Below are 27,038 nucleotides of genomic sequence, written 5' to 3' on the forward strand. Positions count from 1 at the left end.
AGATCATCCTGGTTATTCATGCCTATGGACACCAAAACACTGGTTCTGGTAGACAGACATGGATAACGTTTCGTTTTGATTCTTCTCTTTGGATACTTAAGCATTTTCTGAAAGGGGTAGGAAACACATTTAAGTTCGGGCTGAAGAAGTTGCATTACTACCATGTAACGATAAGGTTCTTAACTTAACCGGTGAAGTTAGCTAACGTTAGCAGGTATTAAAACACCCCTGTCCTGCCTAGCTAGTAAATAGTCATTAATGGGGATCCTACAGCATTAGTTTTATTCCACAATGTGTTTTGGTTTTTATACCGTTTTTCTTGCATGCACGAATGAGGAACTTACAACTTGGAAGTCACATATGAGCTAGCTTTCAACTGCTCTTACATTGGAATAACAATAAAAGCTAACTTAGCTAACTATGCAGTTGGTCATGCAAACGCGAGTCAGGTACCTACGTTAATAATGAATTTATTTAAATGTCTTAATTCAGCAGATGATCATATTATGCAAGTTATCTTTCAGTAAATATATAATCCTGTACTGTCACTATTTTTGTACACGGGAAACTATATTAGTGAATGGAGGCTAAAACAGACTGCGATAACTTTTCCTTATATTCAGATTTTATTTGGTACTCCTACCGACATCATGAGTTCGCGGGTGTGCAAGACTTGTGGGTGCTCGGACATCGATGTTGACCAAGCCCGCGGCAGCGCTGTGTGCATGAGCTGCGGCTCTGTGCTGGAGGACAACATCATCGTGTCTGAGGTCCAGTTCGTGGAAAACAGCGGTGGCGGTTCGTCAGCTGTCGGGCAGTTCGTCTCAGCTGATGGTGAGTGCATCCTTCTCTGCTGCAAATATAAGAGTGTGTTACATTGTTGATGAGCAGTTAAATGGTACGCCAGTAAAACAGCGTCAATGTTCATGCAACTTTCCCTCATACATTTACAATAGATGGACACCACCAGGTTTTGTTTTATTTGGAGGTTTAGAAGTTGTACCTTATACCTAAATGCATGATTATTGAAGTGCCATTTGTCTCCAATTTATTGACCATGACCTGTACTGTGAATTATAGCAACAACTTGGTCTGGAGACCAGTACACTTTGTTGTCAAGTTTGTTTAAAAGCACAGTTGACATACCGTGAAGTCAACTGTGACTTCAGTCTTTGCTGAAGGAGGGATGGATACAAACTGTTTGGCTTTTGATGTCAAATAACAACTTTTCACCAGCATTGTGCATTTTTCTACCTTTATTCCTGTGGTTCAAGCAAGCATGTAATGAAGGATGCCCTTACCTTTCACAATGCCTTTATGCACACTAGGTCCATATTGCCTTTGGGTACTGATGGTGTCTTGAGCTTCGTGCTGGTTTTAGTGGTCTAGGTTTGGGATGGCCACTTGCAGCTACGTCCCTTTGAAAGCCTTTTTAAAAAGTTTACACCTACTTTACTTGATTGTCTCTATAGCCAGGTGATGGTTGGTGGTCTGTTGTCGCAAGCTTTGTCCTTTTTGGAGTTAGTTGATCATCTTGGCCTTGCTTAGCCAAGACATGATGCAAGTTAACAGTTTTAAATTTGAGCTCGAGTCTTGGGTCTTTCTGCATGATGTGTCAAGGATAGGTTTGTAGTTTCCTGGACATTTTCATCATTGTAATTGTGATATTGAAGTGATGCGTTGTCTGGAGTAGGAGCAAACTGTCTGGGATCAAAATTCTGAAGCATGTGCCTGACTTTAGAACTCATGGCATTTAGAAAATGACGTGAAGCTAATCGAAAGTCTCGGACGTTTCTCGGAGCATTTTGAATAATGCCATCTGCCTCTAACAATTCAGGCCTACTACGACCTAATAGGGACTCATTGTCAGGGACACCACTGCCGTCCTGTGCATCCCTCTTGCTACTTTGCTTATCTCTAGTAAGGATCTCATCAACATTGCTCACTGAAGTAGAGCCATGCTTGCTTGAAGTTTGAGCATTCAAATGTTGGCCAGTTGAAGGGTTACTAAGGCCTTCAATGTGTGACTCAGATGAGTGGTCAGATTTCATAGTGCTTGTCCATGAATCATTTTGAACAGGTCCAGTCATCTTGTTGATGGCGTGTCCCAGGTTTATAGTGTTTTTTTCCTCACTTACACTGCTACCAATGGTGCTGGCAGGATTAAGAGAATTTGATCTAGATGGGGGGTGGGTCTCAATTGTACTATAGTCTGAAGCTGGATTGTTAACAAGGGTGACATGAGGATGGGATTTCACAACATCATGAGAAATATCTTTCTCCTTGTAAATACTACGTAAAATGCTAGGCCCAGTACTTGAGACAAATTCTCTATTCAAAGCTTTACCATTACTGTCTGTGCTGGTATTTTGGACAGATTTGTACCGATGATAGATGGGAGTGCTCTCTTTCCATGGCGCTCGGTCTAGGCTAGTACTAGCAGGAGATCGACCTTTGTTGGAAGAATGCTGTTGAGCAGGTAGCTGATCAGGTGGTGCCTCGTAGGCACTGTGGATTGTGTCAGTCCAAATCCCAGGGTTAGTTCCCTTGTTGTTCTCCTTCGCTAATGTATCCAAGCCACCGGACAGTGAGCCATGTTCAGAGTGCCGGTCACCACTCCGAAAGAGCGGCCATGTTGGTATTGGAAGAAAATTGCTGGCTGGTTGAATACCGGCATGAGGGAGAGGCTCTGTGCTAGTTATGTCATTTGTAGACTCAAAAACAGTACCGGGGCTTTCGGAATGGGCAGAATACTTTTGACCACAGCCAACTCCATTCCCTTCTGCTGACAAAAAAGTAAGGACCAGTAATCAGTAGCAGTGTCAGTCAGGTAAAGCCAAGCAGTTAAGGGAAGGTTTAACATGTAAAATATAAACACACATCTTAAAGGAGAATTCCGGTGTGATATTGACCTAAAGTGTATTGAAACATGATACTGAGTGTGAACGTATGTCTCATAGCCCATCTCGGCTTGTCCCCTGCACTCCAAAATCTGGTGCTAGTTAGCCGATGCTACCAACAGCTTTTTCAATAGTGGTGCTTCGGTATCGGGCTAGCCATGCAAATAAATCAGATTCCAAAAATAATTTAGTGGAAATACATGGATTCCAGTTGCTGCTACTGGAAGAAACTGGAACCCATGCATTTCCACTGAATTATTTTTGGAATCTGATCCCTTATCATACCTGTTCATTCTTACTCGTTGCTCGACTTATCGTGACTAAATTCAAGATGGCTGCAAACGCTAAACGTCGTGAAGATACTGTCTGTATAAATCGTCTTGTAAGTAAACTACCAGTGCTTTTTCAAAGTTCTCAATGTCTCGTTTTAAAATGTCAGGGCCCTCAGAAGTCTACCAATGAAGTGTGGAGATACATTGAGCCTCGTAAATGGGTGTAAAACAGTGATTTATTTGCATGGCTAGCCCGATGCGAAAGCACCACTATTGAAAAAGCTGTTGGTAGCATCAGCTAACTAAGCCCAGATTTTTGGAGTGCAGGGGACAAGCCGAGATGGGCTATGAGACATACGTTCACACTTTCGGTATCATGTTTCAATACACTTTAGGTCAATATCACACCGGAATTCTCCTTTAAACGTAGTCCTGGACAAAAAGAGAACTCCAAAGGAGATCTCCATTGAGAAAAAGCTTTTAGTCCAGGATTAAGCTGAATTCATGTAGAGGAAATCGTCCCTTAGTGAATTAATTGTAGTTATTTCTTACCATTTGCTGAAGGATTCTTTTTCATATTAATTGAACCAAAGCCAGGCTCATTGGACAGAAACATTCCCCCTGCAAAACGACTCCTCACAGAAGTCAGTGGATAGAAGCACTGCACAGTGAGTCTGAGGAAAATGACATGTTGTCTGTTAGATAAATTATATCAGTTTTCCTGAAACTATTGAATAAAAATGGCATGGTGATCACCTGAATTTAGAGTCCCTTGTGATGATTGGGTTGTCCTTTGGAATGTACTGCTTGGCAGATATGATCTCATTTTCGTAGACCAAGTAAGAATCTCCAACCTTAAGAGGACATTAGCCAAACAGAACATTTGTCAAGTCAAGTCAATTTTATTTTTATAGCGCATTTAACATGCAGAGTGCAACACAAAGCGCTCCACAAACAAAACACATAACAAAAAGACAAAAGATGCCGGACGGAGCGGCGTAGTCGCCAGCGTTTCCACGACATCAAGACAAACAAACAAATTTACAAAATAACAATTGACGCACAAGACAAAAGATGCCTGATGGAGCGGCGTAATCGCCAGCGTACCTGAGACACCTAACGGTAAACATACAAGGCAGACAACAAGCAAAAATGAACAAGTAATAAAATAAATAAATAAGAAATTAAAATAAAGAAAAGTCTGTGTTAATTTAGTCCAATGGCAATGACATGGCGCACAGCTGTGTCTTCAGACCAACCCTGGATGGATGGATGGATGGAAGGATGTCAGTCCAGGGCAAAAGCTAGCAGTTAGTTCTAGCCATAGCCAGCTCCCAATGGACCAACGACATCAGCCGACTTGGAAGCAGTAAAAGGGACTAAGCATAACACGACAACTATTGAAAATAACAAATGAAGAGATAATACATTTAACTATACAAAAAATGAACATGACATTACATAAAATTACGAACATTACATAAAAAACAAACAAAAACATGATGCCAGATGGAGCGGCGTGTCTCGCCAGCGTCCCCGTAACCTAGCAAATTTGTGAGCGGTAACCACCCATAAGTGGTGGATTAAAGAGAAATTGCTTCATGAAATAGTACCATGGATTTAGTTCCGCATGTGTTTAAGGCGAATGAGAACATGATCCTGGCATCATGAGCCTCTTGTGGTTGGCAGGTTTTGTCCCTCAAAGTTATCTGTCTTGTCAGGACTTTGGGCCAGGTGGTGGTTGTCTTGGTTACAATAGTCATGATTCCATCTGTTGAACACACTGAAGGGACATCAAAAGTGTAATCAACAACTTATTTAATTGAATTTAGATGATGGGTAGTCATACAATGAGCAAAGTGTCTTGAGCATGGACTCCACTTATGTGTGGCGTGTGGAAGCAATGAGCTAACCCACAGATGTTTGCTTAAGATCTTGCTCAAGGTATTACATTAACAAATAGATTTTGCTTAGTTATTAAATTAGCTTTAATTAGACTTTGCCCACAATTTAAATTAAAGCTAAAGAAATACGATGCATACAGTATTACAGACACATTCATGTTAATGTCTCCATACTTACCAAGCAGCTCAACTGTTTGGAAACTACAGTATTTTGTTGCAACACTCTGAATATTCAAAGTTTTTGAATCTCTTGCTGTTATTTTGAAGACGCCAACAAAGTGCTTCAGGGTAATGTTCTGTATGAGAGAGACATGTGAACAACACACAAGCCCTTTTGGACAGGTATATGGCCAGTTTCACATGGTTTACAATGCACAGGCTGAATATTACCGGTTACCTCATAAGTGTAGCCATAGGTAAAAATGGGCACTTCTAGGATCAAGCCCTGTGCATCATTTGTCAGGATGTAGCCCCGTCGCTTTGCCAGTTCTGGTGTCAGTAGTTCGTGTCCCACGCCAACCTCCCATAGGTGGTCCAGAGTGGGCTTGCCAATGTAGAAAATGATGCCGCTCTCTCTGCAGGTGGCAGTGATGTCAGGAGGAACTGAATGGTGTGACAAAGCAAGATGGTGAACCAATCAGATTGGCTTGATTCTGACTCATTCCCACTGTGGATTCTTGATTTTTCAAGAAGAACAATTCTTAAGAATTCTTACAGGCATTGTGGAATTGTGCCACAACTGAGGCCAGGTGATAGAACGGCTCTTCTTGTGGGAGAACATGCAGAGTGTAGTTGATGTTCAGAGAATACAGCAGTAGTCCTTCACCTAAATACTGTTAGAGAGGTCAGTCCTGGCATATCAGCCAAAAGACGTTGTTACATTTTTACATGACCTATGTAATGGCTCATGTCTTAGATATTTACATACTTACAGCCCGATGCACTAAGGGGTCATCAAAGGGAACCTCGAGAACATAGCCATGGGTGCGATTCATATTGGAGAGGGTCATCACAGAGTAGCCTTGCTGAAAAGCCTCAGGAATGGTCAGGAAGACGCCATTGATCTTCATGGACACCAGCTCAATGTCCGAGGGGAAGTGCCCCAGCATCACAGTAAATCTGTGCTCATCAAGGACCGTCTCTGTTGGAAGACAGACAGAAGATAAGGCTCAACACAGCTATCCATGCAAGTGGTGTAGCACTGGTAGTATGGTTGGTTGCATTTAATAGTCTGGCCCCAGTCTATCTACAGATGCTCAAATTATTATTACAGTGTTGGCACACTGTTGATTACAATTTATGGTTAAAGGTTGTATCAGCGATAGCGGGGATACGTCACTTCTGTTGTTCAAACAAAACAGAGCTACTCCCTCCCCCTCCCTCCCGTGCAATTAAAACCTCTCCTAAACGTGCATCTCGTCAGTTATTAGTTGAAACACTTTAATTTGCCTTTGAGTGGGTTGCCAACCCTTGTTGGTAGCAATTGTTTTTTGTGTACAGATCTCGGAGCCTAGGCTACCTACAGAGACGTGGTTTTTTGACGGCCTGCTTATGGGGCAGACAGCTAGCGGATCGTTAGGAAAGATTAGATGAATGATGTGAAGGTACATACTGAAATTGAATCTTAACAGATTGTCTCTGTGGGCAAATAAAGTGTTACCGTATGGTTTTGAGAGCTCATGCTGCCTTGGGTGTCAGGAGGCTTACCGTCTACGGTAAATGGGTTTTGGCAGACCATGGGAGTCTCCAGGAGCCTCATCATCCTGTGTCTGGTTTCGTCGTCAGTACCGTCAGCATACACCCGTGAGAACACATGCTCATAAAACATGAAAATCGTGTAGATTTCGTGGTAGGTATTGTCCAGCACAAAGCTCTGCAAAATGCAAACAGAAATGCCATTGCTCTCTTCAGTGACAAGCACATCCCTTTCTGCGCCACATGCTTCAGTTTGCCCCATTTCATGCCGAAGTGTGCCATGGCAGAGCATCCTCACCTTTCTGTACCCGCCTTGAGCTCCAAAGGGAACGCTGATGTTTATAATCGGCCCCGTTTCCTCCAAGTCGAAGCCTCGGGATCTCCAGGCGGTCTCCTCCAGGAGCTGGCCGTCGATGCCCATTCGTATCTGGCTGCTTGTAAATGAGGAAGGGTCCTGCACCAGTGGAGTCATGACACGTGGAATAGACCAGTGCAGCTGCTCCCCGTCAAAAGTGACAGGGTCTGAAATGAGTGGAGGAATGGCCAAGATTGAATTCTGACGGCAGCTACCAAAGACATTTTTGATCACATTAATTAGAGTGACTGCAAGACAGATGAAATCAAAAAGTCAAGGATATTTTTAGATGATCTTAACCTCCTGCACCTTCAATTACAGTTTTAAACACAGTGTGATCACAGACACCTTTCATTATTGAAGTATGCAAAAGCACTTCATACAGATTAAGATGGCTTACTGATTGTGCAGGCTGCCGACAGGTCAAGCATTATAACCACCCATTTCTGCCTGTAGTACACAGTGGCATTGATGACCTCTGTGGCAACTCCATCAACCTGATATATTAAAAAAAAAACAAAAAAAAAACAAAAAAAGATTGCATCATTTTAAAACCTTGAAGGAATTTGTTAAACGTTAAATGTGCTTATATGGACATTGGAACTCATCTCACGTGTTAAATTTAGTTTAAAAAGCAGACCAGTCTAAGCTATTCATGTATTAATATAAATTGCAAATATGATATGGCCAGATTGGGCCTGGACTGCATATTTAACTCAGACCAGGTAAAATTTGCACTACACTGCTGCAACCTCACAATTATACTGTGTTTAGCATTGCCATATCTCAGACAGTCAGAGGCGAATAGTGGACTATTGTCCATGGTAATGCATTCACCTACAGTGAGATATCTAACCCACTAGAACAGTCTCACCGTACCATATTGGGGTGCAAGTGCACAGGGACCTGGGTTCATGTCCGACCCGTGTCATTTCCCCATCCCATCTGATCTCGCTCTCCCACTCACCTCCCGTCACTCTCCTCACTGTCCTGTCTCAATAAAGGCAAACAAAGCCCACAAATTTACTTTAAAAAAATAAATCTCACTCACCAGAACAGTCTGTGAGTGAGGCTGCCTGTAGGTGGTGCGGAACACCACCCTGGTGGGGCTGGTGTCCAGCCTATATCCCTGATCAAGGGCATCAGTGAAGGACATAGACTCCATAGTGTCCTCATCCCCCATGAACATCACCTGCCAGGTGGAACTGGCAGTCAAGCGAGCCTAGGAAGCAAGAGTGAAGAGTACTAGGAAGTGAAGCATCATGGAGGCCACGATATGATAGCATCACATTACATGTTGATTCTGGAAAATGGGCAAAACAGAAATCACTCTAATGGCTTCTACACACAGTTGCGTTCCGTCAACGCATGCCAGTGGGTGGTCCCGATGGTAGCTATGCAAATGACTTGAAGTATAACCGTAATTTGATTGGTTGGTGCCGTCCGTCGATTGGCTTGATTGGCCGGTGCCGTCTGTCGGTGCAGCAACAGCTGAACTGCTCAACGCGAGCGACAGCGACAGCGATTCAGTTCGGCAACGGATGACGTGAGCCCATGTAAAGTGAATGGGATGCGTCTCCAGCACTGCAACGCACGCAACTGTGTGTAGGAGCCGTAACAGCTGTTCTTTATAATTCTGTATAACAGTAAAGAATCGCACAACTTCAAAAAACACCACATCAATTCAGACCCACAGAGATCTTAAAAGTAAAATTGAATCAGTTTCAAATCTGTATTAACTTAAACGAACTGTTGTCTTATGTTTTTTTGCAACATCTGTACCAATACATACATCAATAAGGGGTACATCACGATATGTTGCACATCACATTATATCGCAATTGAGCTCAGCCCTACAGCTCACCATACTTAAGGCTGTGTTCCAGGACTCCATGGACATACTCTCACTGGCTGTGCAGGACATGTGCTTTTCCACAGTGACCTGCAGTAACAGAGTAATCCCAGTCAGTGGAAATGATGGGTTGAGCCAGACTCATCAACTCCTGAAACATCAGTAAAACACAGATAAATCAGTGTACCTCCATGTATGTCTCCTCACAGATGATCTCCCTGCTGGACCAGGCTAAGGGCAGCTTGCAGGTCTTTTTCACCCTGTACTTTGTCTCTCTGTCCTCCCCATCAGCCACGATGACATTGAACAGGAATCGAAACGACTCGTCGTCCTAGAAGTTTTGTTTCTTAGTTAACAAGTTAGTAGGGCAATGTAGTGTTACTGTGTCCACGTTATTCAGAGGACATCACAAGAAATCTCAGCCTTGTGTTTTAGTAATAATTTTTTTTTGTATTTTGAAAATGCACAAGATCATGGCACACTGGCATTACTCAAGAAGTGAGTCTTCCAACTGATGTGTGTGGTTAATCCAGGGGTGGGCAAACTTTTTGGCTCAAGGGCCACATTGGGTTTTGAAAAATTGGCCGGCGGGCCGCACAACCCCCCCCACCCCCGGGTTAATCCATTAACATCTCTATAAAATGATATCTAGTATTCCTCATAGCCATATGTCAGGTATTTAAAATTAAAGCACCTGATTCTGTGTGTAACAGGAGAAGTAGGATGCTCTGAGGGTAAGACGGCTGTTCATGTTGACGTTGCTGATGGTATATCCACACGTTACCGCCTGGTTGTCATCCACAGGATGAAAGCCATGCTTATCTAAGATAAAATAAATTTAGAATGAAAAAGTAAGGCATTTAAAATGGCTTGCTAAGTGTTCCTTTGGGCAAGATGGCCCACTGTCAGTCCTAATCCCTTTACTTGAACCCTCACTCACTTATGGCTTATGGATCACCCTAATGTGGGTGCTAGTGAGAGCTAGGGCAGCCAGCCACTGACGATATTTTCAAAGTCAATTAATCTGTCGATTATTTTCACAATTAATCGATTACGGTAGTTGTTCAATCGATAAAATTACAGAAAATTGAGAAGAAATGTCAACCAAAGCCCAAGATTATGGCCTCCAATGCTTTGTTTGTCCACATGTCAAAGACATCTAGTTTACCATCATAGAGTAATAAGTAAAGCTGAAAGTATTCAAGTTTAAGAAGCTGAAATGATTAATTATTAGATATTTTCCTTAAAGAAAATGACTCGAAACGACTAACCAATTACCCAAATAGTTGACACATAATTTAATAATTGACAACTAATTGATTCATCGATTCATTGTTGCAGCCTGAGAGTGAGAACTTGGAAGAGGGATCACTGACCCACTGCTTGTAGCTTCGGAGTGGCTCCAGCGAAGGCCTTGTCTACGGACAACCATAGGAATCGATCCCGGCACTCCGTCTGTATGACACCTGGGAGAGAATGAAGCACAGTCATTTGTTGTGTTCACCATTTTACCACTTGGTGCACTATTTAGTGAATATAGAGGCTATTATTCACTAAGTAGGCCTAGTGTACCAGATAGTGATATAGTGACGTTTTTCAACACAGTGTTTGCATTTTAGTTGGTTTCAATTGAAATCAGTTGCAAAATGCTGACTTGCACATATCTGTGTAGTACAAACATACCTTCTGGAGCCTCGTTGATGCTGTCTGCTCTGAATGACTTTGACCAAAGTAGTACAAATCTGTTGTGGTAAAATTGTGTGTTTATCCTTTTCTTTGAGTGACACTTAAAAGAGGGTCTGCATCTGACCAAACAGATCACAAACCTCCTGACGTTGAAAAAACTCAGTTCATAGGTAGAATTTCAAACTTACCCAATGTAAAAACCAAGCCCCACTGCCATTGTCTAATTGAAGTCACAGTATCAGCTAGACTATCAGTAGAAGTCAGCTCTTGCTAGCAGTACAAGGGAGCGTGTAGTTTGACCTCCTAGAGCTCTCTGCAACACAAACCACTCAATCAATCAAGGACTGCACAGGTGGGAGGAGGAGACAGGTGTGGCTGATTAAGTGAGTGCATTTCAATGGGGAGAACCTGCATTGCTTTGCATTGCATTGCATTTTTTGACGGGACCAAAAAAAGATAACGCTATGTCTCTTGAGGTATGTCTTCAGTTAAGTACATGGGAATTCGATATCCTCTGTTGGCGTCATATACAGTTCAGTTCTGCAGAACTCCTAAAGGTTTTAGAGCAGCTGTGTGCAGTGTGCCTTCTTAAACTGCAGGGGGCTCTCTAATCTTGTGTCTGAAACTTGATATGGTAACTGGGTTTTTGCACTTTGGGATGTGTTACCACTAGATGGCGATACTGTGTCATCTTTATTCCTTCTTATGTACAGAATGTGCCTGTTCTGAAATTTGAAGCAAATGTCTATTGACCTGATCAGACCAGAGAGCTCTATGATTTACTTCAGTTGGTATCTGTAGATAGGAGAAATGAGTCAGTTACTTGGTTCAGTTCATGTAGGTACTATCGAGAAGAATCAGTGAGCCAGTAATTACTCTGGTTCACATATTATGTAATGCAAGGGCTTGCAGATTAGCTTGTCTTCAGTCGTGTGATCTGTTCATTCCTCCAGGACAGTTCAGACCTCTGTGTTTGCATCATATGTTAGTACTGGCCACAGCCTGTCAGACTGAGGGTATTTTTGGAACCCTTTGGGATTTACACACCCTGTGCACGGGAGGCCACTACCCGCTCTTAATTCTCAGGAACTCGGCGAGTTTGACATCAGCCTCCCCCCCCCAAGGTCCCCACCTCCTCATTGCACCCTTCACCCTCCAGCCCCCCCCCACACCACCCCCCCACCCCACCCCATGGATGAAAGGCAGTAGCCCCAACTCACAGTCCCACATCAAATCTCCCCACCTCCCTCCACACATGAAATCAGTATTCTGCTCGCGAGTGAGGCCGAGACAGCCCCGGTTGGAATTCCACGGGGGCCGGGCCGTTTCCCAGAGTGCAGCCTGATCAGAATAATGTAATTAGGGTCCACAGCAGAGAGCACATGATCACCCTCTCTTTTGTCTCTTCTGCGCATTCCTCTCAACTCCCTCCCTCTCTCTTTCTCCCATTCTCCATCCCTTTACCCCTGTCCCTCTCCTCCTCTCCCCCTCTCTCCCTTTCTCTCTCTCTCTCTCTCTCTCTCTCTCTCTCTCTTCTCTGTCAATCTGCAGGCCCAGCGAAGGCCCCTGTCCTTGGGAGTGGCTTCCATACCAGTCTGGGAAAGGAGTCCCGCGCTCAGACGCTGCAGAATGGTAAGTTTCACCTCAGACAGCCTCTTCTGGCCGTGTGTAATGCACTTCTGGAGAGCACGGAGAGGCCCAGAACGGCTGGGGAAAACGTTTGAAGGCAAATAGCACACACACACACACACACACACACACACACACATTCATAGATGCACAATGCATAGTCACGTACACATGCACTGGACACCCACACAGACCGTCGCTATTGACACACACTTACACATATATTTACAGACTCAAAGTACATAGTAACACACACATGCACCATAGTCACTGAGGCAGCAGACATTCATACACACACACACACACACAGACTCCAGTGTTTCCCATACATTGACTTATTTGTGGCGGCCCACCACAATATCAACATTGACCACCACACTGATTTTTCCAGATTGTACTAAATTGTGCTTAAATCTGGTTAGCATCATAGCCACACTGGGCTAATTTGTTAAAAACTGTTGCATTCAAGTTAATTCTGTAAACATGCCACCACAAATATAATTCAATTCTGTAGGAAACACTGGACTCATATATTCACAGACTCACACATAAAAAGGCCTGGACCTCAGTAACAGTAACAGCCTGGAGGAACAAAGCGAGAATAGCGTCCGGGTGTGGGTGTGTGAACCAGGCTCACTTTGCCCCAGTTCCAGCCCTCTCCGTGCGGCCCAGCCCAGCCTCACTCACTGGTGTGACAGGCAGACAGGCCTCAACAGGCACCATCCATCAAAGAGCTGCTCCACCTGCTCCCAGCACTTTTCTATATGGCCGTATAGTCACGCCTTACTGTATCTAACAATTATGTACGATTATATGAAGAGATCTACAGTCCTCTTGGCCTAAAGCCCTGTTGCTAGTGTCGTACACTGTATGTGGATGGGGCTTAAACTGTTGCCTGATCATAACATGGTGGATGGAATGTACATCGGTACTCATTTTGTAGACTTGTCTTCTGCCTGTGAGCGTGTTATAAATCACTCACTACACAACTACACAATTGCAAGCCTGATGTGCCTGTTTAAGGACATTTGCTGTTGTGATTTGTTGAGATGTTATTATTAGGTGTGTGTGTGTGTGTGTGTGTGTGTGTGTGTGTGTGTGTGTGTGCCAGCTGGTGCCAGTGTTGAGCCACAGCTGTCTGATGGAAAATCTGGGGGATTTCTGATGGCTGCGGTTTGCTGTGAACGGGCACGCACGTCCCTGTGAGAGAACAGCTTGGGCAGCGAGAGCTTGCCACACCTGGACTATGTCCACGCACACATACATCACCTCTCTCTTTCTCTCTGTCACACACACACACACACACACACACACACACACGGACACATATAATTACAAACACAAAATCATATGTATACACAAGCTTATTCCCTTCTCTCTTTCTCTCTCTTTCTCTCTCTCTCTCACACGCACGCACGCACGCATGCACGCACACACTCACTCACACGCATCTACACATGCACGATCACAAGCAAACACACACACACACACTCACACACTCAAACTCCTTGATGTACACTGCTCCAGACCCCGGTCTAGGCCAGATGCATACACACTCCTCCCACTCACTAACTCTTGATGCAGACGGTCTTTTACTCTCTCTCACACAATCAAACACACACTCCCTCTCTCTCTCTCTCTCTACCCACCCCTCGCTCTCTCTCTTTTAGCTTGATCACACCACATATTCCCAAACTCATGCAAACGCCCTCTCTATATCTCTATCACGCTCACACTAAAACACACACACCCACACACCCTCGCTCAGATACACCACACTGAAATAACACATACACAGAAACACACAGACTCCCTCTCTCTCTCTCTCTCACACACACACACACAAACACACACTCCTAGCCCACACTGCATACACACTCCCAAACAAACATCATGCAAACGTCCCCTCTCTCTCTGTCTCTATCGCTTTCACACACAAATACACACACACACATGCCCTTGTTCACAAAAGCACACTCACACACACACACACACACACACACACACACACACACACACACACACACACACACACACACACACACACACACACACTGTGTCATCTGCAGCATATGTTTTTATTTTAGTCTGCCTTCAGTGCTGTTTGAATTTGTCACGTTGGACAGATATGAATGTAAAGCAGCCTACTCAACTCATTAGCTAAAGTACAGATAGCAGGGTTTGGCCAGAGACATTCACTGATATATTCCCATTTCATTACCAGTTGTCCCCTTGCCAAATGGACTGAGCAAATCCTGACATGACACCAGGAAACCGTATGGTCTCAGCCTTTATGCTTTTGTTTGACCGAGGTGTGTGTGTGTGTGTGTGTGTTTTTTGTTTTTGTGTGTTTGTGTTTGTGTGCATGTGAGTTTGTGTGCGTGTGTTTGTGTGCATGTGAGTGTGTGTGCGTGTGTGTGTGTGCCTGTGTGTGTGTGTTCATTCCCATGAGTACCTTGGCACTTGCCTCTCCTGTGTTGATGCTGAGATTTAGTCTCTGCTAAGAGAGGTGGTGTTTCACAGACAAGGTTACATAATCCCAGTCGACATTCACACACACACACACACACACTCACACACTCACATGTGTGCAGGCGGGGTAGGGTCAGCGCAGACCTGTCGGCTAATCCAGTGTTTTTCAGAGTGTGGCAGCACACAGGGATTAGTGTGGCCTAAGAAGTGTGTGTGTGTGTGTGTGTGTGTGTGTGTGTGTGTGTGTGTGTGTGTGTGTGTGTGTGTGTGCGCGTGCGCGCGCGTGTGTGCATGTGTGTGCATTTGTGTCTGTGTGTGTGCATTTGTGTCTGTGTGTGTGCGTGCGCGTGCATGTGTCCGTGTGTGTGTGTGTGTGTGTGTGTGTGTGTGTGTGTGTGTTAAGAGAATGAGCGGGCACACAGTGGCTCTAGAATAGAGGGATCATGCCCTTAATAGCTTTTCTCTCCCTCTCCCTCTCTTTTTCTCTCTCTGTTCCTCCAGTTTTTCGGACTGGTTTATTTTTGGCATGGGCACGCCAGCGTGCCAACCCCCCTCCGACGCCTGTAATTCGCACTGTGCAGAGATGGTGCCAACCCACACAAACACTCCTACCTTGGCATCCACCTTCAGTTTAGTTTGTTCCAGAGCTTGCTGTCACGTCCAGCCCTTGTCTTTGCTTTAGAGCCACACACACACACATAGTGGTGTTGATGGGACATGCAGTATTTGAATCGCACTGATTATTAAGTAACACATTATGCATTGGGACTTTGGTGCTGAATTGGGGATTTGTCGAGTGTGCTCAAGTTTGAGAGTGTGTATATGTACTTTCATGAGTGTGTCGGTATGTGTGTGTGTGAGAGCGATCTATGTGTGTGTGTGTGTGTAAGAGGGAGATTGATAGTGTGTGAGAGAGAGAGCGAGAGAGAGTGTGTGTGCGTGCGTGTGTGTGTGTGTGTGTGTGTGTGTATCTATCCGTGTGTGTTTAAGTACAAGGGTTTGCAGATGGTCTCTCCCTGGGGAGTAAAACAGCTGAGTCTGGCAGGCCAGAGAGCCAGAGAGCCTCGGGGCGCTCAGGAGCCTGTCTGCATGAGACCGCGTTCTCATGACATCACCCGCCGCCACTCACCCACTCACTCGCTACTGGAAACTCAAACACCTGTGTGTGAAGTCATGCACCAATGTCTGTGGAGTGTCCACGTGTCCAAGTGTGTGTGTGTGTGTGTGTGTGTGTGTGTGTGTGTGTGTGTGTGTGTGTGTGTGTGTGTCCACAGTGCGCCTGTCTACTTGTGGTTGTATATTTTATGTGTGTGTGTTTTTGTGTGTGTGTGTCTGTGTGTCTCTCAAAGAGAGAATGTGTGTGTATGTCTTAAAGAGAGAATGTGTGTGCAAGTCCCGTCGTGTTGACTTTAATGGCGTGGTGTGGTCGTCTCCATCCAGGGAAACGGCAGATCCACAACCTGGGCAGCCAGCTGCAGCTGAACCAGCACTGCCTGGACACGGCATTCAACTTCTTCAAGATGGTGGTCAGCAAGCACTTGACGCGTGGACGCAAAATGACCCACGTAATCGCCGCCTGCCTGTACCTGGTGTGCCGCACGGAGGGCACCCCCCGTATCCTTGGCAACTGTGTGACCCATCCGGGAACCTGTAAGCAAATTCATTTGGGGAGAGGATGTGAGAACCCATGCTGGGAACACTTGCACTTTGCCTAATAGAATAGGTCACCTTTGGGTGAATACCATAAGTCACTAAGGAGAAGTCATTTTGAGGGAAACATCTGCAAAACAGCTGTTAGATAAATAAGTCAATGGAAATGTACATGTCAAATGCACACTCAGGAAAGGTTTCACCTGACTCTAACTCGTCGCCAAATTTCTAACACTTTCCAGCTGAAAAGAATAGATTTTACTAGACCTAAATGATGCATTATTATTCTCTAAACAAAACACTGTCCGATTAACTACATTGTATTGGCAGCTGATCAATTTTGAGACAATAAATCACAGCTGTCTGTCACCCAGTGGGATTGTCAGTGCCACTGGTGACAGAGCCCTGTAAGACTCATTAGATAGCCTAGTAGTGGGCTTGTGCAGATATATGGGTTGTGTCCTCCACCTCTCCAAGAGCCTGTCTGATCATTAGCACAGTACTCATGACACACATTGCTGCAGAGTTGCACCAAGACAAACACACACACACACACACACACACGGACACATATAATTACAAACACAAAATCATAAGTATACCCAGGCTTTTTCCCTTCTCTCTCTCTCTCTCTCTCTCTCTCAATCACACACACACACACACACACACACACACACACACACACACACACACACACACACACACTTTACACAAACTAAACACAGCTTGAAGTCTGAACCCTGGAAGTGAAATGGATGGAATACGCAGGTAAGGTGTCAGAGAGAGACAGATGGCTGACAGACAGGAAAGAGAGGATGTCTTCCATCACTCAGTATGACATTAAAACACCACTCTTTACTCGCTTTTCCTGGGCAGGTTTGCTTAGGTTTGCTTTCTGCTTAGGCCACGTCACCGTTATGCTCAGTATGCTCCGTAGAGACACGACCCTGATCACGGCAAAGCGGTATGTCAGTGATGTTGTGCGTGAGCTCATGCAGGAATGTTTACGGCACCTCCAGGACTGGACAGAGCTGAGGTGAGGGGGTTGGCGGTGGTGGTGGGTGGTGGTGGGGGGGGGGGGGGGCTATGGGGTTGGCCGGAGGGGGGGTGGGTGATGGGTGATGGGGGGGGTGAGAGGCTGATGGGGTTTGGTAGTGGGGGGGGGGGGTGTAAGTGATGGGGTGGGCGGTGGTGATGGTATGGGGGGGGGGTGATGGGGTTGGTGGTGGTAGTGGTGGTGATGGTGGTGGGGGGGGGGGGTTGGGGGGGTGGTGGTAGTGGTGGTGATGGTGGTGGGGGGGGGGGGAGGGTGATGGGGTTGCTGGCTTGTCGTGGCGTGAAATAATAAACATCATCTGGAGCGTTTCTGCAACTCCGCACCATTTCCCTCTTTCCCCCATTCCCCTGGCGACTGTCTTCCCCTCAGCACAAGAGTGTTCTGGATTTCAGTTTTGGCTCCTTTGGAAGTCAGTTGGATAGTCAGCATACAAATTCTCCAGGAGTTCACCACCAGTGTGCAGACACTTGATATTCACCTGTGCCCCCATTTAGGTTGAAATAAAAAGACATAATCACACACACACACATGAGCAGAGTGTTGCCTTTTGCTGCCTTAGTGAAAAAGTGTACAATCAATGCAGTGACTTTGATGGAAAACAAAGCAATATGTTACACCTGAGAATATGGCAGTGATATTCACCTTCACTTCAATACAATTGTACAATGCATTGCAAAACAATACATTGATATACAGTGTAGTGCAATACAATACAATGATGTTGTTTATTGTTCTCAGGCGGTAACACATCGTCACATAGCGTAACATCCAAATATACTGTATGTAGCGTTTAAGATGTCCTCCAACCCCACTCGCCCGTATGATGCATTTCTCCAGGGTACGCACGCTGGTAGACAGGGCCGGCTGTCGTATCCCTGCTGGTCCACCTGTCCCAACCTCCTCGCTGTGACAACAGTGACGGCGTTCAGCGAGCGTCCCGCACGGGAGGCCATTTGGCTGTTTGCCGTAGCCATGATTCAAACCCCCCCACACACACACACACACACACACACACACACACACACACATACATACACTCTACAGCAGTGGTGACCGTAGTGCCACCCTGACGTTTGTCCATTCGTTGGTTAGCTCCCTCCTGCCCTCGCAGATCCTCAGGGGTAATTAAGTGAGGCTGATTGTCAACGTTAGCAGCCGATAAACACGAGATCATCCTTTCCCTTTCCGAGAGGCTAAGCCCTCACCGTGCACTCGGCACGCTTAAAAGAGGGTCATTTATTGCCATGGAGACACGTGCATCAGTCAGGTGGGGCCAGGTGCATAGAAACAGATGGTATGGGGGTTCTGCTGGGATATGTGGAGGGGGGTTATGAATGACATGTTAAATTTCCATCTTACTTGGTGATCAGTTTGGTGATTAGCTCCTGATTAGCTCCTGACAATTCAACAGCGCTGCTCATTGTAAAACATTCTGATGTGATGCCAGTGTTTTTTGTTAGCTATGTTTTGTTGTTTGTTTGTTTGTATTTTCCTTAACTGGCTCTCAGACATGCTCCTGGACCTGAGTGACCTCCTCCAGGTTGGTGCACAGCACACACACACTCACACACAGAGACACACACACATAACACGTTCATTACTATGGCTCCTTAGATAATTCAATATGCCCTGTGACTCCCCCTTCTCCTCATAAACAACACGCCACTCAGAGAACAGTGAAGCAGCACCCTAGCAGAGCAGAGGAGGGTAATATGAGAATCAGTTCATAGCCAGTTGGAATGTGCTGATATCTTAATTCCTGATCCCCGATAGATAATTGAGAAGCGCAACATTCAGCAAGTACAAGGCGAGGTTGAGCTCATGCCAGACACTCAATACATCCTCTCAGGCACATTTGATCAATTAAAGGGAAGTACCAGAGACATCGCGTCGTGAATCAAGATGGTTGGAAAAACACTAACCGGCTGCTCCTTCTGGAGAGTTTTCAGAATCGTACCACATCCTCCCTTAATTACTGTACGCTGAGATTATGGTGTTTACTGTAATTCCTCTATTATTGGCTTTTGGCAACGGCTTTGCTTAAATGGTGCCATTCCACATTTTTCCATTATTGGAGGATGTAGAAGCAAATTGTTGATTGAGCTTTCTCAATAACATACTGCTTTAATGGTGAAGTCACTGCCAATGTACCCCATCTGAGGTTATCAACATGTGTGTATCCATGATGGTGTAGTGCACTGTAATGAGAATGATGCAAATGGGGTTATTATTTCTCCCCTTGCTGTTTATGTCAACCAAAATGAATTGTATATACTGTAGCGAACATGAAATGGGTATAAGTTGACCAGGAGGACACTCACAGGTATGGCATCTGTGTAATCGGCATGAGACAGCTGATTAATTAACAGTACAATTCACCCCACTTTTGTTAAAGACCACAGTTAGATAGCACAGTCCGGGAGAGAGAAAACAAATCATAAAAGTCAGCTTTAATGGCCTCCATCTCTCTCTTTCTCTCTCTCTCTCTCCTCCTCTCCTGTTAAATGTGGGTGGTTCTAGAGGGAAGCATTTTAGGGAGACACAGCTGGTGCAGCCTTTATTTATAGTCCCCCAGCTGTCAGGGGTGGGAGCCCTGGCCTACTCAACCCCGTCTGGTATGAGGTGGAGGTGGGGGTGGGGGAGTGGGTGTGTCGTCAGCCCAAGGTGGAGCTGGGGTGACAAAAATATGCCACGAATCCCAAGCAAGTGCGGCCACTCCCCACCCACACCCACACATACCCTGTGCCTGCCACTCCCTCTGTCAGAGTGGATCCCTGGTGCTAAGGTCACGACCCTGCTTTTCCATTAGGGACCCTAATTGCTGTCATGTCAAGGAGACTGACAGGAAGAGGTCAAAGTTGACTCCACAGGCTCAGAGGGACAGTGTTTTATAGAGAATGACCTCCACTTTACCACTGTTTTTGATGGTTTGCTACAAAAATCCATACAGGGATAGTATCAGGGTGAAGATCCAGTTTTAATGGCAGAAAATAAAAACTCAAGGTGCCTCTATTCCCTTGACACTCTGGCCTGATGTTCATTTGAACGTTTTACAGGGTAGTTGGTTAGTCCAACTGGTATTTTCTGATCTCTTCCTAACCCTGGCCAACTTCTCTGTCCATCATTTTGTAGGTGAATGTGTATATCTTGGGGAAGACCTTCCTGCTGTTGGCAAGAGAGCTGTGCATCAACGCTCCTGCTGTTGGTAAGTTTCAACGCCATGACATCCGCTTAAATTTCCACTGTCCTGTAGTAACAGTAATAGCCTATCTTGACCTTGGTATTGGAGAAGATCAGGCAAGTCAATCATGTGCCACTACACTAATTTCTCTCACTCAAAACGTGCCAAAGTCATAAAAATGACCAGTAGTATACTTAAAGGGATCATTGAAAACATAAAACATAACACAGCATTCCTGTTTACCATCGGCAACTTGGGTTTTGTAACTCTTGCTTTTTTGCATTTATTTACATTTTTCTGGGTCTGAGAAAAATCTGTATTTGATTTTCTACAGCTAGAAACTCAGGAAACTCCTTTATTTCCATCTCTTGTCAACGAAACCTAAAGGCTAAATGGATGTCTAAGAGTACCCATTCGTTTGAGCTAATCGCATGTTAGTAAACACAGCACATATTGTGTAAGGTGTAGTCTGGTCCCGTCCACCCCGATGGTTCTGCCTTGTTTAAAGTCCCCGCTCACTGCAGTTTCCCATGGAGAAGGTAAACATTCTGTATTAGTCACCTCTGTTGTTTGCTGGATTGACATGCCAACCACCCAGTAAATATTTGGTTTATAGTGATATTTTCTACATCCACCATCCACCAAATTTCATCCATACATAAACACACACACACACACACACCATAAGGTGATATGTTTGGTCATTTTGTGCGGTGGATAATCCCTCCAATGGGATTCAGATGAGCAGGTTTTCTTCTGCAGTGACTTTCTCCCCTCTCAGCTTGCCTCCCTTGCCGGGAGAAATCTGTCATTTCACAGGCTGCCAGGTGCTTTGTGTTGGCCAAGAAAGCCACCATCAGAGAGCAGCCGGCAACACTGTGGCACCTCAGCTACAGCTCAGCTCCTGAATTCAAACCATCGTGTCTGTTTCCTGTCTCTACTGAGCCTGAGCATCTGGTGACACTAGAGGTTGCTGTACCAGGAAGTTGTCATGTCATGATTGGCAAAAAAATAAATAAAAAGTCTCTGTCACTAATGTTCACAAATGATACCGTTTTGCTCATGTCTAACTTCTGCCATGTTTGAAGGCTTACATCAAACCAAAAGCTATGAAAAAGGATTAGTTGATAGGAGTAGCTGTAATTAATCATGGCAAAACCATGGTAAGATGGTGACTATGTAGTCCATCGTAGTCCATGTAGACTAAGTGACATGCACTACAGGGGTTATAATACTCTCTTACCATATAGTGTTAGCTGATTTTACATTTTGTCTGTGGTTGATGTGGTGCAGTAAACAGATGTATCCATTGTTCTGTAAAGCTATGTCAAGAAAGAACCATTCGCAAGATAACTCGGTCAGAGTCACAAAAAAAACTTTTATGATCTGCAGTTTGTGAAGCTGCACACTAATACAAGACATTTCAATTGTCAGTCAGCCTCAAGCTGTAAACAAGTTAGCCTCAACTTATGTACAAAACACAACACACTAGTGGTTGTTGTCCACTAGAAGTGCATTACATCTAATCATAGTTTGTATATATATATATATATATTTTTTTTTTTATATTTATATATATATATATATATATGGTTATATATATATATATATATATATATAAAGTCTGCATGGTGCAGCATCAATAATTAAGTCAAATATATACTTATTTTTTAAATAAATAAAGCTGAAGCACACTCCTTCACTCAAAATCATCAAGACAACAGTCTTTCAACAGACTAAACAACTTCCTGGAAATAGTCTTCCACGGCTACATTGTAAAAGAAGGCAAGAACCCTCACAGGTCCTAACATTACGCACCCCAACTCTGGTCGACCCCCCCAAAACAATTTCAGGGGTGGAATGCACTTTTGAATGAATACCCCGCCAAACCCACTGCCCCTCCACACCTCATGCGTAGAAGACCAGCTCTGGAATCTGCCCCCCCTGAACCCCAGTCCCATTGGTGCTGTCCGAGGAGCACTGGAACTGGAATGTCACTTTCCCACACTGGACCTCCGTCATGCCCTCCTGTCCGAAGTAGCTGAGCTCGTTCCCGTCCAGCACCGCGCTCACTGTGTAGAAGGCGTCCTGCTCGACCTGCACCGGGTGCTCGAACCACACCGAGAATGTGCTGCTGGAGCCGTCCGACACGAACTTGGTCAAGTTTTGCGCAAGGGTGATGCCCTGGCGCTTGAGTTCGATCTTGACGCTGTACTCGGCCTTGCCGCCGCTCGAGCCGTACAGGCCCAGGCCGGCGATGAAGATGCGCTTGTCCACAGCGAACTGGATGCTGTCGCAGCGGCCCCGGTAGCGCCATTGGTTGCTGCGGTACGCCGACGACTGGAAGCGGTGGCAGCGTTGTGGCGCCAGGCCTTTCCGCTGCACCAGCGGGAACTCCAGCTTGGGCTTGTTGGCCGCCGTGTACCACAGGAAGATGTCATGCGTCTCCTCCAGCGTCAGCACGTCTGACTGCGCGGCGCCGTCGGCGAACTCCTCCAGGGTCATCGTGGGCACGCGCACCAGGTACAGCGCCTTGCCCAGCACCGCCCGCTTGTTGCGGGCCGTCGGGCCCAAGCCCTGACGCTTGCACTCGGCCACCGCCCAGTCCAGGACGGCCTGGAAGACCACGGCCTCGCGCGTGTTGAGCGTCTCACGTCGCAGAATGATGTCCAGCGTCTGCAGGTCGATCTCGCAGAAGCCTTCCGAGCAGAGCGCCAACTCTGCTTGGGCGTCAATCACCTCCCAGCAGCGCTGTGTGAGCTCAGGCTCTTCGAACAGGCGACTCTGGGACAGCAGCACACAGGCGTTCTTGGCCTCCAGGCTCGTCTCCAGGAAGGTGACACAGGCCTTGGCCAGGGCAGGCACTATATACTTTTTGGCGGCGTACAGAGTGGCCAGCACTGTGTCGGCCTCCAGTTCAATCTCATCACTGTACATGTACCTGTGGAACACATGCCAGTTAAACTTCCCATACAAATACACATTAGTATGCATAAATATAACAATACAGTCAAATAAAGTGCTGATTAAACCATGGCCGTATTTTCCATAAACCATAGTCGTATTTTTGGCTTTATTACAAGTGCATCAATGAATGGTGCTTGCAGTAGCTTCATATCTGTGTCAAGACGAGATGAGTAACTTACTTTAACAGGATTAAAAAAGCAGCAGGCTCCACATCTGGGATGTGGATTTCAGATTCCCCCTCTGCCAGGTCGCCATAGAACATGGCGCCGAAAACAGAGCTGCCCACCGCCAAAACATACTGAAATGACAACAAGACAAGCATGAGGCGTGACGCGGACTGCAAAGGTTTCCGTTTTTTCTACAGCCCAAACAAGGGGAGCAGCGGTGGACAGTCAGGAAAACGGACAGGGTGCGTTCTCACCTTGTGCGCTGGAACTTTCTGTGATTCACCGGGGGGTCCAACAATAAAGTGAACATCTGCCATGAGTTCGTTGTTGAACATCAAAGCATTCCTGAAAATGTAAACGGGAATTACAAATATAATTTGGCGTCGTTGCGCACAGCATAGCTCATTTGGAGCCGCTTTCGTCACAACGCAATTTCAGAAATTAAATCAATATTTACCTTTCTCGTAATGTCGGGTGAGTTGACTGCCAGCTGGCAGTCTCGACGTTGTTGTTATTGATATTCTGTTGAGTGGTAGTGGTGGTCGGTGTGGTTACAGTCTCGGTCACTTGAACGATAGTCTTCTTACTGGCAGCAGTCACTGCGGTGCCGTTGCTGTTCGGGAGGTTGGTGTTTATGCTTGCAGGATACAGTTCTGCAGCCATCTTCTTCTTCAAGGACAAAGTCACGATCTCATAGCATACTGGCAGCTTTCCTGACTGTTTACCACTCTTTCTAGTCCTTTTTAAGGTCTCTGGAAGTAAAAGGAAAAACGTCAGAAACTTCATGATCCTGCCATACAGGCAATCTGGAGCTGCTGGCATCAGCAAATATCCAGAAGTTCGTCAAACGGATTGGCTTGCCGAGCTGATGTAGGATTTTTTTTTTTTTCAACTTAATGCAAAATCCACTCCCAAATATTCATACACAATAACTGTTCTTCCCAGCATTGGTGAGGATTTTAAGCCATCAACCATACCCAAAGCATCTACTAACCCCGGACAAACGCACAGAGCACCATTTATCCTTCTATCAGAATTATTCCAAAATGATTCGTGATGTTTCCGTTTTCAGAGCATCCTCTCTGGGTGGGAATCCGATTTTCTGCTCATCCCCAGCAAATGCACCCGTTTTCAACAGAACATCCATTTAATTCCCAGAGCGATGTGCTGATTACCCACTACAATTTCTCATCCCGAGCTGTCGTAATAAAACAAGTAAAACCTGAATATATCCGTGCGTAAATCACACTACCCTGTCATTATATACGTATGGAGCCCGTCCTCATTCAACCAGTCCGATGTATTTCGTATCAATTTACTGATGCGCTGGTTTTGTGTATCGCAAGCGGACGCCCTATTCTGTATTGACTAATCAGATACACAGATGCCTTTCACGTCAGTTGCCCCGAGGCGCCTCCCACAGCCAAGCAGCCTGCCCTCCCTCGCCATTATATTCCACTGGACCGATCCAGGCAGTGGTTTAACCCTTGCCGTATTGTTGACAATAAACGTTCACGTCACCACTTCCACGGAGTCGGTGGAAAGAAACTAAAATAAGGTTAAATTCAAACGCGTTTCCATCAAGCACACCCTTTGCTAGTTTTATTATATGTGGTGGAATGCTATGACAAACATCAGTTTGAGTGTAAGCCATCCAGTTTGTTGAAACGCCATAGGATATCTCACGAAGTTTTCGTAGGGGTTCATCCATTGTTTCTGACTTAATCAAACCATTTGTAACATTTGGTTTTGTAATGGCAAGATATAGGCTAGCCTACATCGACTTCAACCACTGTAGAGTGGTGCAGTTTGTTTAATATCTGCAGTTCATGAATTTGCTAGATGCGGAAAGGTCTCGCCATTCGACAATCGGACTCCGATAATTTTGTTCATCGGGGTAAACATCTGCAACGAAGTGCAAGCTTCACGGCGACCGTTCAAATGAAAAACGGCGTTTAAGTGAACCCATTAATGCATAACGAGAACTATATGCTAAAGCACAAATAGAGCTGTCGAAAAATCTTATGGCATCGTTGTCTTTGCAAAATCAGAACGTTATAACGGAGATAAAGTAGCAAGCGTGCTGAATGGCTCCGCGAACGACTTCATCGAACCAACATTAGCTACAGTCGAAGTAACATCACCCATCGCTCGGGAAACAACATCATTTAAAAGTGACGGCAAATGCAAGATGGCATAGCACTAAAATCGTTACCTTTTGGTGCTGACGAAGGCCTAACTGTCTGTAAGAAACATTCAGGTTTGATTTCTGGACACTCGGTCGCAGCCAGGAGCCATGTTAAATCCGGAGATTGGTATGAGAGAGAGGGAGGGGGTTGGGCTTGTTGTGTCCTGTTACAAGACCGGTTTCCCGGCTTTCCAATAGAGGGCCCCGGCGTTGCCAAACGGATCATAGGGAAAGGTGTAGTAGGGACGTAAGTGTGGCATTAAGCAGACATCACAGCATTGGATATTAGGGGCCGAGTCTACCCCTCATCGGGTGAGGACAAGATGAAGTTTAATTTACAGGCGGTATTTTTGTGACATATTGCTTTTTTTTTTTTTTTTTTTAGAGTTTAGGTATTAGATCCAGATCTGTAATAGGAAAACTGATTATGTAATTGGGAACAAAACAAAACACAAATCGCAACACAAAAACGTGTTGGCCAATTTAATGTCTGATTAACACAGCCTGTGTCTGCACACTTAAATAGTCAGTAGGGAAAGGCTTCACATCATCAGGATCTGGCATTCTCTGTTCAGTGCCCGCACTATTAAAGTAGGTCTCTCTCACACGCATGGACTGAAAATTTGTTTCAGCCAAATATCAGCCAGGGCTCATTAGTAAGAGAAGACTAGGACAGTGGTGTCTTGTATCTGCATGGTCCTCTTTCCAGAGATGATACTAGCTCCATTGCTCCACCCATCCAGGAAATGAAATAGAGAATCAGTCGGGCATCCAGAATAGATGAGAAAAGAAGAAGAAGAAAGAGCTCAGCCTTTATGTAGATCACCAGTGTGGGATTTACATATCAAAAGGATTTTAATATGCCGTAGGGTTGGTGTAATGTTACAACAATATGCTTTTGTTTTTTCTATGTAGGTAAACCTACATAGAAGACAACATCTCTTTCAGAGTTGTTGTTACTTTCTATTGTTCAGGGTGTACTGTCCTCATCTGTTCAGTTATAAGGACAAAGAAAAAAAAGGAGAAAGCATTTTAAATGTCTGCATTTATTTCAGAGTACAGT

The 27,038-nt window shown here is 45.2% G+C and overlaps 3 protein-coding genes across 9 annotated transcripts in view; 1 reads left to right on the plus strand and 2 right to left on the minus strand.

The window, feature by feature from the left end:
* brf1b (BRF1 RNA polymerase III transcription initiation factor subunit b) overlaps window positions 1–27,038 on the plus strand; it is an 85,223-nt gene continuing 58,185 nt past the window's right edge. Inside the window, exons 1-6 of one of the 3 annotated variants that reach the window (XM_048249943.1) lie at window positions 1–214; window positions 624–834; window positions 12,216–12,296; window positions 16,206–16,379; window positions 18,981–19,012; window positions 20,605–20,677. In XM_048249943.1, the coding sequence (XP_048105900.1) occupies window positions 651–834; window positions 12,216–12,296; window positions 16,206–16,379; window positions 18,981–19,012; window positions 20,605–20,677 (544 nt within the window). In that variant the 5' untranslated portion in view covers window positions 1–214; window positions 624–650. The other 2 variants (XM_048249942.1, XM_048249945.1) reach the window with 2 other exon arrangements.
* LOC125298956 lies at window positions 742–11,013 on the minus strand. Of its 4 annotated transcripts, none has more exons than XM_048249940.1 (19): window positions 10,853–11,013; window positions 10,662–10,720; window positions 10,355–10,444; window positions 9,673–9,800; window positions 9,166–9,309; window positions 8,991–9,068; window positions 8,178–8,348; window positions 7,527–7,623; window positions 7,070–7,293; window positions 6,784–6,949; window positions 6,009–6,217; window positions 5,792–5,909; window positions 5,474–5,679; window positions 5,255–5,372; window positions 4,786–4,955; window positions 3,929–4,026; window positions 3,725–3,846; window positions 1,302–2,782; window positions 742–853 (listed from the first exon to the last, which is right to left on the minus strand). In XM_048249940.1, the coding sequence occupies exons 1-18, from the start codon at window positions 10,879–10,881 to the stop codon at window positions 1,575–1,577; spliced, it is 3,435 nt and encodes a 1,144-aa protein (XP_048105897.1). In that variant the 5' UTR covers window positions 10,882–11,013; the 3' UTR covers window positions 742–853; window positions 1,302–1,574. The 4 variants fall into 4 exon arrangements, with proteins under 4 accessions (XP_048105897.1, XP_048105896.1, XP_048105895.1 ...); XM_048249939.1 differs by having other exon boundaries at window positions 742–850; window positions 1,302–2,785; XM_048249938.1 differs by having other exon boundaries at window positions 1,302–2,785.
* btbd6b (BTB (POZ) domain containing 6b) lies at window positions 22,012–26,235 on the minus strand. Of its 2 annotated transcripts, none has more exons than XM_048249946.1 (5): window positions 26,003–26,235; window positions 24,245–24,539; window positions 24,042–24,132; window positions 23,800–23,918; window positions 22,012–23,594 (listed from the first exon to the last, which is right to left on the minus strand). In XM_048249946.1, the coding sequence occupies exons 1-5, from the start codon at window positions 26,199–26,201 to the stop codon at window positions 22,562–22,564; spliced, it is 1,737 nt and encodes a 578-aa protein (XP_048105903.1). In that variant the 5' UTR covers window positions 26,202–26,235; the 3' UTR covers window positions 22,012–22,561. The 2 variants fall into 2 exon arrangements, with proteins under 2 accessions (XP_048105903.1, XP_048105904.1); XM_048249947.1 differs by lacking the exon at window positions 26,003–26,235 and adding an exon at window positions 24,782–25,126.

Source organism: Alosa alosa, chromosome 8 (genome assembly GCF_017589495.1).
Source record: "Alosa alosa isolate M-15738 ecotype Scorff River chromosome 8, AALO_Geno_1.1, whole genome shotgun sequence".
NCBI classification, from domain to species: domain Eukaryota; kingdom Metazoa; phylum Chordata; class Actinopteri; order Clupeiformes; family Clupeidae; genus Alosa; species Alosa alosa.